The sequence below is a fragment of the Columba livia genome, chromosome 10, assembly GCF_036013475.1.
Source record: "Columba livia isolate bColLiv1 breed racing homer chromosome 10, bColLiv1.pat.W.v2, whole genome shotgun sequence".
In the NCBI taxonomy this organism is placed as follows: domain Eukaryota; kingdom Metazoa; phylum Chordata; class Aves; order Columbiformes; family Columbidae; genus Columba; species Columba livia.
The window spans coordinates 16,036,443-16,055,512 of record NC_088611.1 but is presented as its reverse complement, the minus strand read 5'-3'; the positions used below and the strand labels follow the sequence as shown (position 1 = coordinate 16,055,512).

General features: G+C 43.3%; 1 protein-coding gene across 2 annotated transcripts in view; it reads left to right on the top strand.

Moving 5' to 3' along the window:
* Positions 1–19,070, top strand: part of SYNPR (synaptoporin) — a 103,973-nt gene that overhangs the window by 63,725 nt on the left and 21,178 nt on the right. For both annotated transcript variants that reach the window (XM_065075551.1, XM_005510614.4), the window contains one exon: positions 11,184–11,308. In XM_065075551.1, the coding sequence (XP_064931623.1) occupies positions 11,184–11,308 (125 nt within the window). The remainder of the gene's footprint in view (positions 1–11,183; positions 11,309–19,070) is intronic.

Here is a 19,070-nt window from a genome sequence, read left to right as displayed (position 1 = left end):
ACAACCTCTTATTTTAGAGAAAAAAAAAAAAAAAAAGTGGAAAGAAAGGAAAATGAGGAAGATGTGCTGAGCCCTTCTGTAGAGACAGATGATCAGCATGGGGGACCATATCTGCAGTGCTGCCCCTTTCCTTTCCTCTCCTCTCCAAACTGCTGGGTGCTGGGGCTGTCTGTCTGTCTGTCCATCTGTGCTGTGTGCAGGCTGTCTGGGTGGAAGGGCTCTGCGCCACCTGAATGGCTGCGCAGCGTCTCATCTGTCACCAAACTTCCCCAGTGCCGTGGCAAAGCAAATATGCTGCAGCAGGCTGGAAAGCTGTAAACATATGGGCACTAACAACAGATTAAGTGAGTGATTTAGTTTAAGGAGCTTGGTAGATTACCATAAAATGTGTCTTAATTAGAAAAGCAATCAAACTTGCACAGAGTCAATGAGGATGAAATGTCCCTGTTGGCAGCAGTGAGCACTCGGAACCCCATGCCGGAAGATGGGGATGGCCATAGATGTATCTCATGACCATTTTGAGGGGTTGGCAGTGGTTTGCCCAATCCAGCTATGGCTGGAGGGTGCCCTCATGCTGAATTATTTGTTTTTTCACCCATGAGACCATCCCACGAGCTGTTCAGAGTGAGACTGATGGTGAACTCGGACTCCTTTAACAGTGTTAACCAACCAGAAACTGCTGAAGGTGAAAGAACAGAGCATTTGCACATTTTCCTTAAAACTATGTGCAATTACCCAAAGATCTATTTGAGTGTTTGCCGTGTATAGCACAGCTAGTCCCAGATAAAGGATTGAAGCTTCTAAGTGCTACCATAGCACAAATAATTAATAAGTCTATCTCCCTCGCTGTGTCCTTATCTTTTAGTGAGCATGGCCATAATTAGCTCTCACCTGATTCTGAATTTATAGCATGTTCAATTGTTTTTTTTCATTCTGCTTGTGTTTTCTTTGCTTCCTTATTTTATCGGCCCTGGTTTTATTCCACAGGCCTGAATCTACAGTTAAATAAAAACTAGATAACCATCTCCAGCTGTGCAGGTATAAAGATTGCAACAGCCAAAACCATATTGATGCATTATTGGCTTTGTACAAGTGCCTGCTTTTTTCCAGGGTCTGGTAGGATTTGAAATACATTGGGAAGTAGCACAGAAGACATACAGCAGCTACTAGCAGTTGTGAGAAAGAAAAAGATGCCTGGTTATTTTAGAATTAAGTATTTTTGAACCACGAAGGAAATGGGGAACATTCAGACAAGGTTTTTGCCAAGTTTTTTTTTGTTATCTTCTTTTGTGTTTAGAAGCAGGTATAGCTGCAGATTTCAGGGAATGTGAATGAAAGGGCGTAAAAAGAAAAAGAGATAAGCAAGAGGTGTGGAGGCGCACAGTAAGGAGGAGGATGTAGAGGAAACAGGACAACGTAAGCTGTCCAGATGAAGTGTGTCAAGAGCTAGTGAGATAAGAAATATTTTTCTATTTTAATTTAAGGACGCTGTTATTAACATTTCCTAAAAATGTTCATGTTCAGGTGTTGCTGTTTATGTTTAAGTGTGGGGAAGGAGAGCAATGCAGTCTCAGGGGACAGAGTATAAGAGAAGTGGTGGAACAGGAAAGGGAGGTTTGAATTTTAAAAGTGTTTTTTGCTCAAAATGTTCCCTGTGAATTCCAGAGCTCAGCAAAGCAAACGTTCATTTAGAGCCAAGAGCAAGAAGGGAACATGTGCAGTGGTCAGGTTAATGAAGGACACCCCTAATGGGCTTCTTTGGCAAGGGCTGGGTGGTCCCTGCAGGGCTTTGCAGACATACTGACTAGAAAACCAGCCTCTCTTTTCCAAAAGCAAAGTCTTGGCTCTCAGTGATCCTGCTCATACAGACATTGTGGGCTGAAAAAAAGAAAAAGGCCAGACATCATCTGAAAGAGTGCTGCTGGGTGTGCAAGGAGGGACCGGGGGCCCCATTACATAGTGATTTGAAAGCACTCTCACATCCTCATGGGAATAAACTGTTGCACCAGACCAGATTATTAATCCCAGAGGTTTTCTGCATTCCTTCCCAAGCTAAATAATTTTCACCCATTTCCTTAAATCTGTTGGAGAAAGACTGGGCGGAACGCAGGCATGCATGCCTGTGGGTGGGCGGGTGGAGGGGCAGCAGATGACACGAAGGAGCTACACAGCAGAGAGGAAGCTACTAATGGCCTCTGATGAGCACAGACGTGATAGTAATGAGGTTAATGCCCTTTCAGTCACCCAGAAAAATCTTAGCAAACATATAATCCCTGCCAGTCAATGGATAATCATTAGGTCATAAATAATACAGAGGAAAGGACAGGAGCCTTTCCTGTAACAACCATTTTCAGTCAGTGGTGACTCGGGGAGGGTTTTGTTGCAGCCCCCATGCAGTGCCAGGCAGCGGGACCGAGCTGTTGGAGCATTTACTGATTAAAGGGGTGTTCCTACTTCTTGTTTCCGCTGAGTATGTCTGTCATCAGGGCAGGAAAATAATAGAATTGCAGAATCATTTTGGTTGGAAGAGACCCTCAAGATCAAATCCAACCATAACCTAACTCTAGCACTAAACCATGTCTCTAAGAACCTCATCTACATGTCTTTTAAACACCTCCAGGGATGGTGACTCAACCACTTCCCTGGGCAGCCTGTTCCAATGCTTCACAACTCTTTCTGTGAAGAAATTTTTCTTAAAACCCAAACTTAACCTCCCCTGGCACAATTTGAAGCCATTTCCTCTTGTCCTAAAAAAGTGCCACTGAAGCCCATGTCTACCAGGTAGTGCTGGGAAAGAGCCAAAGCTAATGGAAAGGAGAAAGACACAAATTAGATAAGGAAGCAATTACAGCAGCCATTAGATGGTGCTGCCTGGTGGTGATGCTGGGAGAGCTGGAGATGGGGCTGGGCTCCCCAGCTGGGAGAGGTGTCTGGTCCCAGCCCCAGCCTGGGGCAGGCGGTGCGTTCATCAAGTACAATACTGCTCTTGCAAGCTGGATTTGCTGTCCCCTGCCAGCCAGGGCTGCAGTTGAGGAGCTACGGTGTGGTCTTGGTTGTTGTTGAGCTCCTGAGGCTGTATCAACTATCAGGGGTTTAGCGGCATTAAGTTTGGAGGCACTTTCCCTTAGAGTCCTTCCCGTGTGCAGATGTCACTCAGCCATCATGTAAATCCCCTGTTTATTAGAGGGAGTAAATCCTAATTAGTTATAACTTGGATCATGGTCTGTATGTGTTTATGTTAGATCGTGGGTCTTTTTAAACCCAGATGCCTTTAAACCCACCAAGAGAGCAAGGAAATGAGCAACCGTCCAACCTTTTTTATTTTCTAATTAAATGTTTATACTTGTTACACAATAAATCCCATACAATCAGCTGGTAAAGCCTGCACAAAGCCTGCGTGTTCAAGAGGGAGCAGGCACAGAATTACATTTATGCATTAACTGGAGTCTTTGCTGGGTTGCTGAACCTTACCTGTTAATAAAATGGGAATTAACATCACGTGTTAGAAAACCTCTCCTTTACCTGACTATGGCTTTCCTTGCATTTCGTCTGTGGTGATCAGAGGTGATTGATACCAAAGCAGCTCATGAGATGATGTGGGCATGGGGGGACACAGCTGGCATGGGCAAAAGGAAGGAGACCCAGCCCAGGGGTGGCCACTCTCGTGGGCTGGCACTTGCAGTGCTCTGGGCACTGTCACAATGTGGATCCTGGTGGAGACCATCACAGTTGGGTTTTTTTGCTAGCAGTTTGGGACTGGAAGTTTTCAGGCCCGAAAAGGAATGCATGTCTCTGCTGAAATGACATATGTCACAACATGAGTTATTCAGGTACAAATCTGAACAAATCCGTCCAACTTGTGCTCCCACCTCCTTAAAAGTAAAAGGTACAAGTATGGAGTTGTGGGGACTGTAGAGGAAGAGCTGTAGCTTCCAGACTGCTCTGCAGCTGGGGGGGCAATGAGCTGAAAGGCTGTAAATGCAGCAAAAGTACCACTCTGTAATAGATCTCAAATGAAGGAATGAACACCCAGGTCCTTGCCCCAGTCATTGCCCCAGGTACTCCTAAATCAGTCTGCAGCAAGTATTGGTGTATTTTGTTTCATAGAAGACTCATTTCCAACCTCTCAATGCCCACATGCAGAAAGCAATTAATACAATAAATTTAAAGCAAACAAGCAAACAAAGCACCAAACAAACAAAACAAACAACCAAACCAAACCAAAAAGAACCCCAAACAAACAAACCACAGCACCAAACCTCAGGTCTTTGTAAATGTCTTCAATTATCTCAAACACTTGACAAATGGTTAGAGGGGCTGGAAGAGCTCAGCATCTCCACCCTGCTTGTGTAAGTAGCTTTGTCCTCTGACAACTTTTCATTTCACTGCATTCAAGGAGAGATGCTCTTAATATGTCTTTATTTTCTGCCTGTTAACTCTTCCATGCATGCTGCCAACCTTAGCATTAGCTTTCAGTTTTATGGCTGACCCGTTAAATACCGGATGAAACACATCTCATCAGCTTGCATTACATTTTGAACTTAATAAATAGGAAAGGCATTACACAGATTCTGTCTGGCCATCTGGAGGAACAATGTTCTTTACCTTAACGAATGGCTGTCTAATCCTCTCATATACAGTTGGGTTTTATTCTATTAAAATATAATGAGAAAAGACTCCCATACCATTATGTGGTGGAGCTAAATGGGATTTTTAGAATAATCAATGAAAGATGAGTAAAAAAGATAAAGGTTTTCTTCAAAGAAAAAGAGAGAAAATTGTCTCTTTGGGATTAAAGTATTGTAGAACTGAATTATTATAACATGATCTTTACTCACTAAAAATATCCCAATTTCATTTCCATAAATCTTTCCATTATGGATCAAATTAAGTTGTTTTTTTTTTTTCATTTTAAAAATCTGAGGCATTAAATGAAATGCTGTGCTTTAAACAGAGGATTCTACAGCATTCCTGCCCACCATGGGGTCAGGTCTTTCTGCACAGCCACTGGCATTAAGGGCTGCTCTCTGCTGGATTCCCTAAAATGCCAAACAGTCTTTTTGCTGAAAATGCCCTAGCAAAGCCCCCAGCTGAGCAGGGAGGTCTTGCAGTGGGGTGTTCTCCTCCAGGTGGGTGGCACTGGCTGGGGACACGGTGCTGCATGGGTCCTGCTGACCTCGGGGGCTGGAGGACATGGTATTTTCCAGAAGTAGCCATCCTTACCACACAACGTCCACAGGAAAGGGCCTTGTTCGCTTAGCTCTGCGTAAAGCTGTACAAAGTTGTTGATGCAAAGATTTTCCTCCAACACATCTGTAGCTGCATTTCCATTCCCTGTTAAGACGACACTGGAAATATTGAATCGGGCAGCCAAGTGAAAGCTATGAGATGCTTTGTATGAGATTTCGGTAGGTTCTATGTTCCCATCTCCAGCATGGTGACACCAAGAGCCCTTTTCCAGCTGCCACCTCATCCTGGAGGCACCTGTGTTCTGCAAGTGCCTTCTAACATGGAACAGGCTGGAGTGGTTGGTCCTTCAGTGGTGTGCTAAAACTGAGGCACTACTGGGGTTGTTGTTTGGGCAGACATACAACATTCCCCAGATGGGCCATATGTGGTTCTTCAAGCCCCAAGATGTTCCCTTATCCCTGGGCTTTCCCTCCATGCAGACCAGCTCTGGGTAGGTGTGGTGTCTTTTTTGCAATGCTGCTGGTTTTTTTGTCAGGGGGCACACTAAATCCCAGCAATTAGTGAACAATTACTTCAGGGGTTTTTTCTCAGCAGGAGCAGAATATATTTCTGCTTTCTCCTTGTACAGCTCTTGGAGGAAAATGACTCCTGCTAGTCATCACCTACCCCCCTAGCACTGCGTCGGCTGCGGTGCTATCCACCTCCAATTCATCAACCAGTCAAGCTGATATAATTAGGAATCCCAAAGTCAATAATCTGATAATCTACAGTGCACAAAGGCTTCTATGTAGGAGAAGTGATTCCAGGAAGTCTGCAGCTCAGATCCACACAGGAAAAATGCCAGATTTTAAAAAAGAAACAGGCAGAGACCTGGAGGAGAGACTGCTTCCACATCCTTCACTGGTGATATATTTTGGACCATCAGCTCTACAGTAAATGTTTTCCCATAAAGTCATTTAGTGCCTTCACGTCTTCCCTTTACAGTCTTAATAATAATGTTCAATTACTGGTTTGCTCTATAAATAAATAATCTCAGTTTAACGAGACGCTCTGCTGGGTGAGTGATGCTGGCTGCAAGGGCGATGTTTCCAGAGCCCTTGGAGCACCATTGGCCGCTGTGAGCAGCAGAAAGTGTAAACCAATATAACATTTGGCAAACGTTTTGCAGTCTCTTTATTATGGCAATCCAGAGAAAGGGAAGTCTTACATCCAGAAATGATGCCAGAAAAATATGTCTTTGTAAAACACTTTGAATGTGTAAAATGACTAATAAAAGACTAGGCGTTTCAAATATTTCAGGTTGCTCTTTAAAAGTGTCGGGAATTCCCCCGGCTTTCCAGTGTTAGGGCAGTAGTGGGGGGCAGGGGGGACCTCTCTGGGAAAGCGTCCAGCAGGTTCATCCCCATTTTCCTCCTTCAACCCCAAGTGTTGAAGACCAATCCACGTAGTGAGTTGTGTGTCGCTTGCAGCCTGCTTTTGGCCACCACAGCTCCAGGCGAGACCAGCACAGGTTCTTTTTGAGATTTTGACATCCTGGAGAAGTCCCTGAGGAGCCCTCAGGCAGAGTGGGGATCTCCCCTTTGCACCAGCCTGGATTTGGGGTGCATTCCCAGGCCAGCTCCATCTCATTTGCCAGCGAGCTGCCAAAGGCTGCTGCATAGGGCAGACGTGCTCCTGGGAAAAACAAGTGGCTTATATAAAAGTTTCATCAATTTTAAATGACAGTGTTATCTTCCTAACAGGATGTTTTAGCTGTAACATGCTCTACATAAGCCTTTTAACTTGTCTTGTCAGGAACCATTCTGCCTTCTTCTGGTGCGCACAGTGAGCCTGTCGCTCAGCAGGCATTGAGGGGAATTGTTGGAAAGCCAAATGCGGAGAAGCGATGGGAAATCATCCTGTTTTTCCTTTCCATAGTGGGATGAGTGATGTCCGGGGTCACATGCTGAGGTGCTGCCAACTGTCTAATGTACAGCTGGGACTTCAGCTGCCCCAGGGCATCACACACCCTGAGCCCCTGGCCACTGAGGACATCTGGGCTGGGAAACCAGGGGACCAGCCTTCAGTCTGGATAAATAACAGCTCCAGGATACTGAATTAGAGGATCCATTGCCGTTGTGGTGAAGTCTAACATCAGAAGGAGGGTTTCCTGCTGGTCCTGTAAATCAGCTGATGAACCTTTGCCTGCCCTGAGCTGGTGTGAGCAGCACGTGCTCTGCTGGAGATTATATTGCTATTTTTTCTGAGAGTGCTAAGGAGCCAACTGATCTATAAAACATGCTAACCTGATTTGACAGTGAAGGCTGTTTTTTATTGCACAGTACCATAATAAATATAATTTCTGTTTGTTAAGTTAGACTATGGGATTTACCTGACTTCCTTACAAAAATATACCAATAGCACAGGCCAAGGCTGCAAGGTCATAAAGGGAATATCACCATAACGGGAGCAGGGGATGGGATGTTAATCATCATACAGAAAGGCAGTGCAAGCCTCAGAGATGTGCTGCTTAGTCAGAAATGTGACTGAAAGCATGTGGAAGTAGGATGATCTTCCAGCCAGGCTGGACTGGACACAGGAAACGTGCATTGCTCTGGTCTGTGCTGGGGAGCTCAAATAATGTCCCTTCTTCCCCCTCCCTTTGGTCTATGGCCTCATTGGGTGGGTTGGTGACTGCTTCCATAGTTCACATCAAGCAAGTGCGATGCTTTCCTGGGGCATTATCCCACATCGACCATGGACCACTGATCCAGGCTGCGGACAGGCATCCTCCATGTCCCTCAAGGGTCCAGGTAGGAGCCTCCTCATTGTACCCCTGTTGCAGGAGAGACAGGATGAGCAGGGGATGGCTGGGCTTTTCAATACTCCCATGCTGGTACAGCCGCAGCAGCAATGATTTGTTGCCTCAAGGGCACCATGTTTTCCCCAGCTGCCATTCTTCTGGGGAAGCAAACCGCAGCACTGACCACTGGGGCTGAACCTTGAGATGCAGCAGCCGTGTGATAACCAGAGGTGACTGGATGCTGGGGACATTTATCTAAGCTGAAGGGGAAGGGCGGTATGCATGCACACTGCAGATGGGGCTAGCACTGTGTGTGGATTTATAGGCAAAAAGTAAATAGGAACATAGGGAAATGCTTTCCTTTTCTCCATAAACTTTTCAATTTCAGGGAGGCCAGATTCAATAAAATTATCTCGCAGATGGAAGTTTTATTGAATCTGGCCCATAAAGCTCCCATTATGGGGTTTACAACTGCCATTTACACAAATCCTGCTATAATAAAATACGGTGGTGTTTACAGCATTCCTGCAACCACCACAGAATTACAGCGTGCACAAAACCTGATGATTAAATCTTAGCTTAATGCATCAGGTGCTCCACTGAAAACATAAAACTTGGGGGGGGTGGAAAAAAGGGAAAATGCAGAGGTTGGAGGAGAAGGTTGCTTCGGTGAGAGGAAAATTGTCTCCTGCTTGGCCAAGATACCCTGGGAAAATACCATTGATTTACAACCCCCACCCTGCTCTCCTACAATGTAAAATGTAAATATGCTTCTAAAAGGTGCTGTATGGCCTCAGCACACAGCTGTGGGGACCAGCTGAGTGTCACTGGCAGTTGGGCGGTCCCAGCCTTTAGCAGCACCTGATCCAGCCACAGCAGAGAGCCGAGCTCAGGTTGGCTGGGACCTTGTTAAGTTTGGTATAAAAGTCTCCAGCTGAGCCATTTTCTTGTTCCTACCTGCCTTCTGGGTGCTGGTAGAAGAATGTGTGCTGAGACAGGGTGGGAACTGCTGGGCAGCCCTGGTGGGTTGTGGCTGGAGAGGAAAGAGGCTGAAGGGTTTGCTGAACGAGTGAAAGCACCTGAAAAGCCCCTGGTTAAGAGCTGAAGGGTAAGGGCTAGATCTGAACTGTCTGAGGGACTGAGACTTCAGGTGCCCTAGTCTGCTGTCAAAGATACTCTTAATAGGGAGAGGGAAGATTTGGAACTCCAGAGGAGATTCTGCCTAAGAAGGAATAGCCTGAGCTGTGGTTTGGAGCATGGCTCTGGGGTGGCGCACATTTATACTGGTTTCTAATACTTGATTAAAGGAAGGAGATGCATTTAATTGCATCTTTTTCCTCTACTTGTCCCCATGCTGAGAGTTGTGGCTGAGAGGTGATGGGTTTTCCTTTATGGCAGGCCTGTCTCACACCACAGCCCTTCAGTTCTCTCTTCACTGCATTAATTTTTGTGCCTCCCTATGTATCTCCAAAACACTTGCATTTGCAACTCTGTTAATTAGGCCAGAAAGCAGGTCAGCTCTCTCTTGGTTTTCTTAATATATTGTTTTCTGACATGGCATCACAAATTAAACTGAGATGATTAATACTGATTTTTGATGCAGAAACTTGCTGCATTTACAGTTCAAGTTTTAAGAGAAACGTGTATTTTCCAGCACATATTTAACAAGTCAATTCACAGTAAAGTTCAGCTTTCTTTTTTTCCCCCCTCCCTGAGCTCAGTATGAAGAACTGACTCAGTAAAAGTGTTCTTTTTTTTTCAAACTTTCCTTGTCATTGAGCACCTAAATACCTTTGTAAATCTCTCATCAGTGATATGTCCTGGTCATGCTGGAAGTGAGTAGCAGGGTGGAAATTTACACTGTTCTCCTGTTATTGTCTGTGCTTGGTCATGCTCAGCACATCACCCTACAGCTGGGGAGGGTCAGGAGTCACCTTGTAACCTGACAGCATCCGGAGGGAAGATGGACCTGTAAAGGTGAAGTCCAAGGAGGCTGCTGAAACTCCTGCCTTTGCTCATGCTGTGAACTGGGAGAACTCAGGATAATGACGTGTTTTGCAGAGCCTTGCGCAACAAGGATAGGTCTTTCTCTACTTATTGTATTTTGATATTACATTTACTGAATCATTTTTCAGTGTCCAAGAACATGTTTTATTTTCCAGATGCACATACTGTTTGTTTCCTCTGGGTTGCTGACCTTTAGCTTATTTAATTGCAACTGAAATTAGGTGTTTACTTGTCATTTTCCATATCTGCCCCACTGTAGATCTCAGAGTAATTCTATTAAAGTTGATGGAGCTACTTCAGATCTATAGTGATCCAATCAGCAAAATGTAGCCTGTCCTTTAATTTAGATTACAACTGCATAAATAAGCTGTTTCCCCTTCTGCTCAGGGTCTTCTGAGGAAACCTACATCAATTATGTTTTGATACATCCATTCCTGTTTCCTATTCCTCTGTTTGAACCCCTAATGGAAATAAAAATGCTGGTGTGTCTCTGCCCTCCACACTCCTCCTTCATCTCCTTCTCCTGGAAGATTAAGATGTGATATGGATTTGCATCAGAATCAGCCAAGCTCTTTGTTCCTTGTCTACTTTGCCTGAGTTTATTTTAAGTAGTCTTGAATTTTTTTCTGCTTTGCTGAGTTTCAGTTTACTGCACCTCTATGTCCATCTTGGGTTATGGTAGTAATTTAGAAAAGATAATCAAAATATCATTGTGGAGTTCTTCTCCAAGCCATACGTCAACTGTGTTTTACCATGTAATGGGATGGTGGCCACATGAACTGTCTTGGTCTACTATTGTTTCTTTTGTTGCTCCTTATAAACACTTCTGCCAGTGTTTTATTTGGGTTAAGACTGACTCATTATGCTCAGTCAATATTCATCCTTCTCTTGTTGAAGCTTGCCTGTCAGTGGGATGATTTAAATATCTGCCTGGGTTGTGAATCCCAAATGGGGTTCGAGACAGGAGGGGAGGGCTGAGATGGCTGACACAAACAAATGGTGACGTTTCTGTCTATGTGTGGCAATGGAGCTTCAAGTTTTGTAGTTCTTTGCGTCGGCTTTTGGGAAGGGCACAGGAAAAACATAAGGAGTGATGGATAACCTGACCCAAGGGGGCTGGTGCTGAGGGAAAGCTGCTGCATGGATCTGTTTGTGGTGGTCGCTGAAACGAAATAAAATAAAAAATGTTGTTTGTTTTTGACAGCTTTTTGCAATCTTTGCATTTGCAACATGCGGTGGGTACTCTGGAGGACTGCGCCTCAGTGTGGACTGTGCAAACAAGTCAGAGAGTGACCTCAGCATTGACATAGCCTTTGCCTACCCCTTCAGGTAACCCGGGCTGCTTCATGGTGGGGTGTTTGCAGATGTGAAGCCCATTTTCTGTGGGGTTTCCCATAATTTGTAGCAGCTTTTGATTAAGTACCAATCTGGGGTTCTTGAATTCTCCTCATAATGTTGTTTAGGCTCTGGTTGTGCAGGAGGAATGAATTTGGCTGGACATGGTGTGGATGTGGGCATGGGAACCTCTGGGGAATGGGAACTTGGCAAAGGAGAATAGAGGGGTTATGGGCACATAGAGCTCTGTAAAGGCCAGGACAGCTCAGGGGGTAGAAAACAGCAGGCAAGAAAAAAGAACAGAAGCACATTAGCCCAAGAAAAAAATAGGCATGAAGCAACCATTAACTAAGCTGGCAATGAGAGAAGATTCCCAGCCACTGGACTAGCAAGAACCTGGAATAGCCACTCCATGTAGAAGGGGAAGCAAAAGACAAAACAAATTTAAACCAATAATTTTGAGATGCTTTTGCAAATTCTACTAATTGCCTGTCTGCATATCTCAGTGCCTGAACACTTTAAAACTTGGAACGCTGTGACTTGAGAGAACATACTTTTTTTTTTAATTTAAATAAATCTGAATGCTGTAGTGAGGTTAAAAAATTATACATATATAGATATAAAAATATTCATGCCTTTTAGAATCCTGCTTCAAAAGAACATCCACAGTTTTCTGTTTTTAAAGATGTCAAGTCCACTCTAGAAACCTTTCATTTCTATATAAGTGGTTTCTTTAAGGAAATGATGATTAAGAAAAGAATATATAATCTGATCTGAAGGCCAGTACGCTATGACTCTAAAATTATTTTGCTTCCTTTGGAAATTGTGTCCTCTTTTGCTTACGATTGAAATGTGCAGACCAGAGGTAATAGCATCTACTTCTTTAAAATGCTCTAAAATATATAATCTTCCAAACAGTGGAAACTGAATTTGATACTTTGAACTGTTGTTCTTCCTTGACACACATGTAGCACTCCAAAGGGGCACATTTCCTGGTATTAAAAATGTTTATTTTTTGTCTTGATCTCGTCTGCATTTTCTTTCATTTCTGCTTAGTATGCATGTGATAGATCCTGAAAATTGAGTTATATGAATTTGTAATGTGATTTACTTCCAAATGGGTCATTTCTCCAGCATTCATTACAGAATACATCGTACAGTGAAGTGCTTTTAATTTTCATGATTATAAAATAGTACTTTATGTAAAATGTTAATAAAATGGAGAGACATAGCCAGCAAGTATCTCCTGGTGTTTTGCCAGGCATGTCAATGATTTTTTTAGAAGGATATGGCTGGATCTGCAGTTTCCCACAGTCTTGCTTATTAGAAAACTGGAAATATTGCTGAGTAGTTTTAGTATTCCAGCATGTTGGAAAGGTGGTGCAAAACCAGGGTTTACTTGCAGAAGGAATGCAGCTGAGGCTGTAGCTGCCTCTTCAACTGTGTGTGTTTAGAACAGAGGGGGGCATATGAGGAGGAGGCTGCACCCAAAGCTGGTGTGTATGGCCTGTACAGTGGGATGGCTGGCTACAGGGCGGAAATATACCTGTAATTTACAGGTGAGAAAGGAGATGACATTTAGCCAGCTGGTGCTTTGAGAGATGCATGAAGTTATTCAGTGTTTGTGCAATTTGGAACTTTGCATGCAAACCTGAGGCATGTGCAAAAACAAATGTCCAAAGACGTACAGACTACATGGGGTAGCAGATCTGTGCCTGGAAAATCTGGCCTAGTGCTACCTGTGGAACTTGGTGTCGTTTTACCATTTCATATAAATATTCTCATGACTTACTCATACATTTGTTCTTTCTACTTTTCTCCACTGCTCCTTTGACAGACTGAAGAGGGGATGCTCTAAAAACAGAAGTGAGCTTAGTTGGGAAAGGTAATATCTTGTATTAGAGTAGTCGATACCCTTGGAAAAAGCAGACACATTAAGTTTAGGCTCTCTCATCAAGATGGTGATCCTGAAGCTCATCTACCTGCATGGGCATGTAGGCTTTGTGTAGGCAGGATGAATTTCCCACCAGTTGTCTTGCATCCAAGAATGAATAAGTCTGTATTCACGTGGTATTTTCTTTTCAAATGCCTTCAGTGTTCTGATTATTGGCTGACAGCTGGGGGAGGTGTAGGAGGAAGGAGAGACGCTGCCGAGCATCTGACACGGCAGCACTGTTATGGTTGTCAGCACTAACACTGAAGCAATTGAATACCTGAGCACTGTTTTTTGAGCTGTGCTTTCCAGCATGACTTGGAATAAAGAAAGCCATACAGCTGTGCTAGCAGCTGCTTTCATTTCTGTTGCTGTGAGTTTGAGGTTTTGTTTTCTTCTCTGAGAAGTTGAACTGCTAGACCTTAGTTAGTTGGTGTGTAGGTGTCAAGAGCTTTAAGCAAATAAAATTGTAAGGCTCAACAGGACAGCTTGGCGAAGCAAGTCGACTTGGATGTTTTGGAATTAAGATCGAAGGAGCCTGAAAGTGTTTCCAGTAAAGCAAGGTCAGAATGGGGAAGGAGCTTTCCAAACTGAAAGGGGTGGCACCTCACTTGTGACCATGTGCTTCTGGGGCTCATCACCTTAAAGAAAGGAAGGATGCAGGAGGGCAAAACCAATGCTGATGGGGTCTGGGGATGTGTGACTAAAACATACTGATTGCCAAGCTGACTTCAAACCAGTGAGCCATGTAGCCCCAGGCCTGTCCTGACTGTACCAAAGAAAGCAGTATTGTACTCCACAGCTGGCAGCTCCAGATGTTGCTGCAAATCAAGAAGCATCTCGGTACCCTCTTACTGAGATTTTTCGTAGTCCCAATCTACAAGTTGCAAAAGTGTCCAGCAAAAAATGTAAATGAATTAAAAAATGTAAATGAATTCAAGATAACTCCCTGTCTGCTGGAACTAATAATTGTTGAAGGATATAGTTAAGAATTAAGAAAGGATATTAAAGTTATGGGAAGATAAAAATTGTGCTTGGTTCCTGCATTATCTTACTGCTGTTGTAATTCAGCAGCAACTTGTGAAGCACCAAAACCCCCCAAATAAAACCTTTGCACAAGGTAGTTTCTTCTAATTTCTGCCAGAATTCTGAACCTGGATTCATCTGCCCTTTGAAAAGGGAGAAGTGAGGAAATACTGATAAGTACATTAATCACTAGAGAGGACCATCAGAGTAATCTGGCAAAATTATGCTTATGCACAGCTGGGAGAAGTGATCCCTTCAGAGAAAAGCCCATGTGGTGGGTGCCTGTGTGAGGCTGTTGTGTGGCAGGGACGTGGGGAGGCAGAGCCATTCCCTGTCTGAGGGGTACCCAGTGCTGGGGTGCACACTACTGGGGTGCATAACCATAGAGGAGCCTCTCCAGTGTCACTGATGAGTAATTGAACCTGAATCTGTCTCTACCATCTCTCCTGGAACAGGAGGGAAGGTGGATGCTTTTCCCCTCTGCAACTACACCGATTCATTTAAGTTTTCTGCAACCCAGATTCATGACCCTGTAGTTACGCTGTAATGTGCAAACAACCTGTAGTCCAAACCCTAATACCCCTCAGCAATTTCTCCTGGAGCTCTGCCACACTTTTCCATGCATCCTTCCAGACTCTTCCATACTCAAGCTGATCTTCATAAGACCATTTCAAATAATTACCTGAAGTTTTCTCTAATTTCTTCTGCCTGCTTCTAGTTTTATCACAAAGGATTTCTTTACCTCTTCATGATTTAACACACGAATCAGCCTTTTTTCTGGATACCTCTATATATATTTCAGAAGTTTTTACAAGTTCATATATGGAAAAAACCTCTCTGGTCCCACACTAGCAGTTTTTCTCAGCATTAGCATCTGTGTGTGGTACAGTACCTATTGCAAGTTTGTCACACATTAGGATGTTTATCAATTTGATGCTCACCCCAGTAATGGTTCTTTGAATGGGGGATAAAATCAGCATCTTGGAATTATCTGTTACTCCTGCAATCCGTCACTCTTTCAGTTCAGATTTGTCACTCATCCAAGTGCCCTGAAGCAATATTTTTTTCTATGGTTATAAAGGTCCTATTTGTTTATTATTTCTTTCAGATCCCAGCAACACTTACCATGTACTTTGCTATTCAGTGGTTTTACTTTGATAGTAAGTGGTTGAATAATATACCTGCCATGAATGTATTTGTTGCTGGTGTTCATCATTTTAAGGTGCTTTTTAACCAATTCTCCTAAAAGTAAACTTTTTTCAGTTACCAGCTTAGTTGTCAGGTTTGATTTACCAAGTCTGTACTGAAGATTTTTGCTATATAATTGTTCGTGTTGTGAACTTCATGTTTTTGCTGTAACTTGCAGAGTTGCACTGAAATGTTTGAGCTTCAGCTACTTATTTAAATGAAGCTTTGCATAGCAGAAGCGCTCTCACACCAGAGGAGATCCTGAACTAAAATGTTTTTGCCCTTCCTTTTGGAGGTGCTTCAGCCCAGCCTATATACACAGGGTACCCCCAAGGTAAATATTGCATGGGAATTCATTTGGAGTGTACCTGGCCTTTTCTTGTGGCATTCATCCTGCAAGCTACTTTGAAAATGTTGGCCCAGAGGATCACATGATTAAAGTTTAAACACAGCCTCACCTAAACCAATGGCTGTTGTAAGTATGTGCACAGGTGTTCGGAGAATTGAGACGTAGGTAATAGTGGGACAGAATGGGATTTCCTGGTGGTGCAAGCGCTAGAGCCTGATGAAAGAATGTCTGTGCATGTCTTTGTATCACAGCAGTGAGCAAAACAAATGTTGTCCATTTCATTTTAAATCATCTATTAATATCTTTCCAGTGTGCTGGTAAAAATGTCTCTTGAAGCAAACCTCGCTTCTGAAGGTAGAGGAAATTGTATTTTATGGGAGGTTTGCATTCACTCTCTAAGCATCTCGTTTGAATAAAGACATTCCCATTGAGCATCCTTTAAAGTGTATGCCTCATCTGCATGCAATGGGTTGGCTAGACTTTCATTTGAAATATGACAGCCAGATCTAAATTGCCTACTTAAAAGCTACAGATGATAATTAAGAAGAAAGTAGCTAACACTTTGTGCTTTGCAACTATCTTTCTTTGGAAAAAGCCTCTGTTAATATTGGCACATTTCTGTGTCAGGGTATACTATCCTTCTTTTTTATTATCCATTTGTAGTAAATCTGGCTTCAGAATTCAGTGGAAAATATGTTGGCCAAAAAATTATAAATGTCTATTATGGCTGCGAGACGAGGAGCTGCTGATAAATAGGGAAGTCTTTAAACGAAGTAGTTGCCTGCAATGCTGACTTTCAGACAACTTTGGCAGGCTGTCCTCCCAGCTGTCCTGGTCTGCTGTACCAGTTGAGGATGGGAGATAGGAAGAAACAAAGTAATCTAGTCAGTTAAACTCTGTAAGATTCATGTTTTATTTTTCATGTGTTCATAACACAATATATGCCCCTTCTGCAAAGCCAAATTGTGGCCTCATAAAACATCTGTGTAGAAGCAAGCCAGCAGAAGTTGCACTAACCTCAGGTGTGCTCTGTGCCAAAATGTGGATGCTCCAGTTCCCAGGCAGATTTGGCAGAGCTCCTGGGAAGGTGAGAGCTGCTGGTTAAACTCTGCATGACCCATTCCAGCTTCATGAAGGGAGAAATCTCAGTCCTGGAACTCCTTAGATCAAAGCTTGGTGCCTTTTGAAAAACCTGTACATTTGCACAAACAGGAGTTGCAGGGATGGTCGGGTGAAGTTCAGCAGGAAAGAGTACAAGCTGCACGGTCACAGTGGTCCCTTCTGGCTCTGCAATTGATCAGTCCAGGAAAGGGGCATCAATTTAATTCCTTTTCTTGCCAAACTGTAACCTCCTTATACTGCAGATCTGGGATTAGTGTCTGGTCTGGCAAGGAAAGATGTTGAATAATATACCAATGAAGGTGGAGATTTTTGTCAATTCCCTAATTATATAAACTGGCTCTTTAGAATGTGCACTAAGGGCTCAGTCATGGCTTTAATTATCTTCTCCACAACAGTTTCAAACCCTGATCTCAGTACTTTTTATACCTAATTTTGGCCTCTTGTTGAACGATTTGCCTCAAAAGGACTTCCAGGTTTTAACTACTGTTAGTGGAAATGATGTGAGTGGGGAGCCTAATGCTGCGTCCTGCTGAGCAAAACGCAGGAAATAAATCCTTTAGGATACAGGCATCTCTAATTGTGATGCCTTCACAGAAGTCTGTTCATATTTAATGTGATCTAATGATGCAATGCAGACTGATGCATCAAGATGTTTTTTAACTAGGAAATATATTTTTTTTCTTAATTGTGATTTGTACATTCTGGTAGTTTATAGGGCTGTCCATAAAATTGCAGCTCCATTTTTTTCAAAATCTTTTTTTTTTTTTTTCCCAATGGAAACACAGTACAAATATTTTATTCCATAGTGATGTGAACCCAAGACCTTTCTGAGGTATTTAAAGTATGGCCCCAGAACATGGCTTCCTTGGTGGTGAAGGTATCAGAGACCTTGGTCAAGTCTCTGTACTGAAGTAAATCCATAAACTCCCTGAATGTGGAGCTCACAGGACCAAGCTGAGTGTTCTAATCGATGAGCTGTTGGCTTAGACGGAGCTGTTTGCTCTTACATTGTCTGCTGGGATGAGGAAAAGGCGATCCAGGTCTGCAAAGTAAATTAATGTCTTTTCAGCTTTGAATGGACATAGTTTTTAATAAGAAAACGTATTTCACATTTCTGTAATCAATTGTAGTTATTATTAGAGAGTGAATGTCATAATAGAGAGCACTGATATAATTTTTATTTACTGGTGCATGGCTGCAGACTACTGACGTAATTAAAATCTGCAAATCAGCATTCTTCAGTGTCCTTGAGTCTCCAAGGACCACACTGGCTCTGGGAATACCAACTTGGTGTTTTTCTTCTCTGCTCTTGCATGTCCTGTGGGATGGGTTATTTTTTTTAGACCAAGAGCATAGCAGAATGGGAGAAAATGTCTGGTTTTGTACTTGGACAGCTGTGGTTGCAGGACTGCCTGTCTGAGCACAGTGTACAGTTTAATTCCCATTCTCAGGAAGTTTGAAATCATTGCTGGTCTGATTAAAACAGATGAAAATAAGGACGACTTTGTGGCCTTGCTAGTTTTGAGTGCCTCTTCCTCACCCTAGTTACAGCCTTCAAAACCCACTTTGTAGAAACCATCAAGATTGGAAACTTGGCCAAAGAATGGTTATTACTGTCAGTTTTCACTTTTGTTTGAACTGTGGATAAATGAAAGTACCCTCTTCCCAGCAGCAAGAGACTGGGAGATGCTTCCAGTCACTTGACACTTTGTTCCTGCATAAGATCTACAGAAAACCACCAGAAATCTGATACAGCCACACCTTCACCTTCTCCTTTGAGGCTGATCATGGATGCGTGGTCCTGAGAACATCTGATGTGTGGTGTCACATGAAGGAAGAGATCATCCCAAGGCCCCCACAATTTGCTAGGTGATCTGAATGGCTTAGCTTTTGCCAAGTTTTGTGCGCAGCCAAGAAGCCACAGCCCAAGGCTGGCTACATAAGTGGTAAAGACTCTGCTCGTTCGTGCTGCTGGTGTGTTGGACTGAATGCAATGTTATGTTGCTTGAGTAGGTTGGAGAATGAGGTCTGGCTGCCAGTATTTGTAAAACTGCAGACATGTCCCCTGTCCATTGCTCAACCAGGGAGAGGCTTGGTTGCTCCAGTCAGTCAGCTTGTCAAGGGGCAGCAGCTCTACA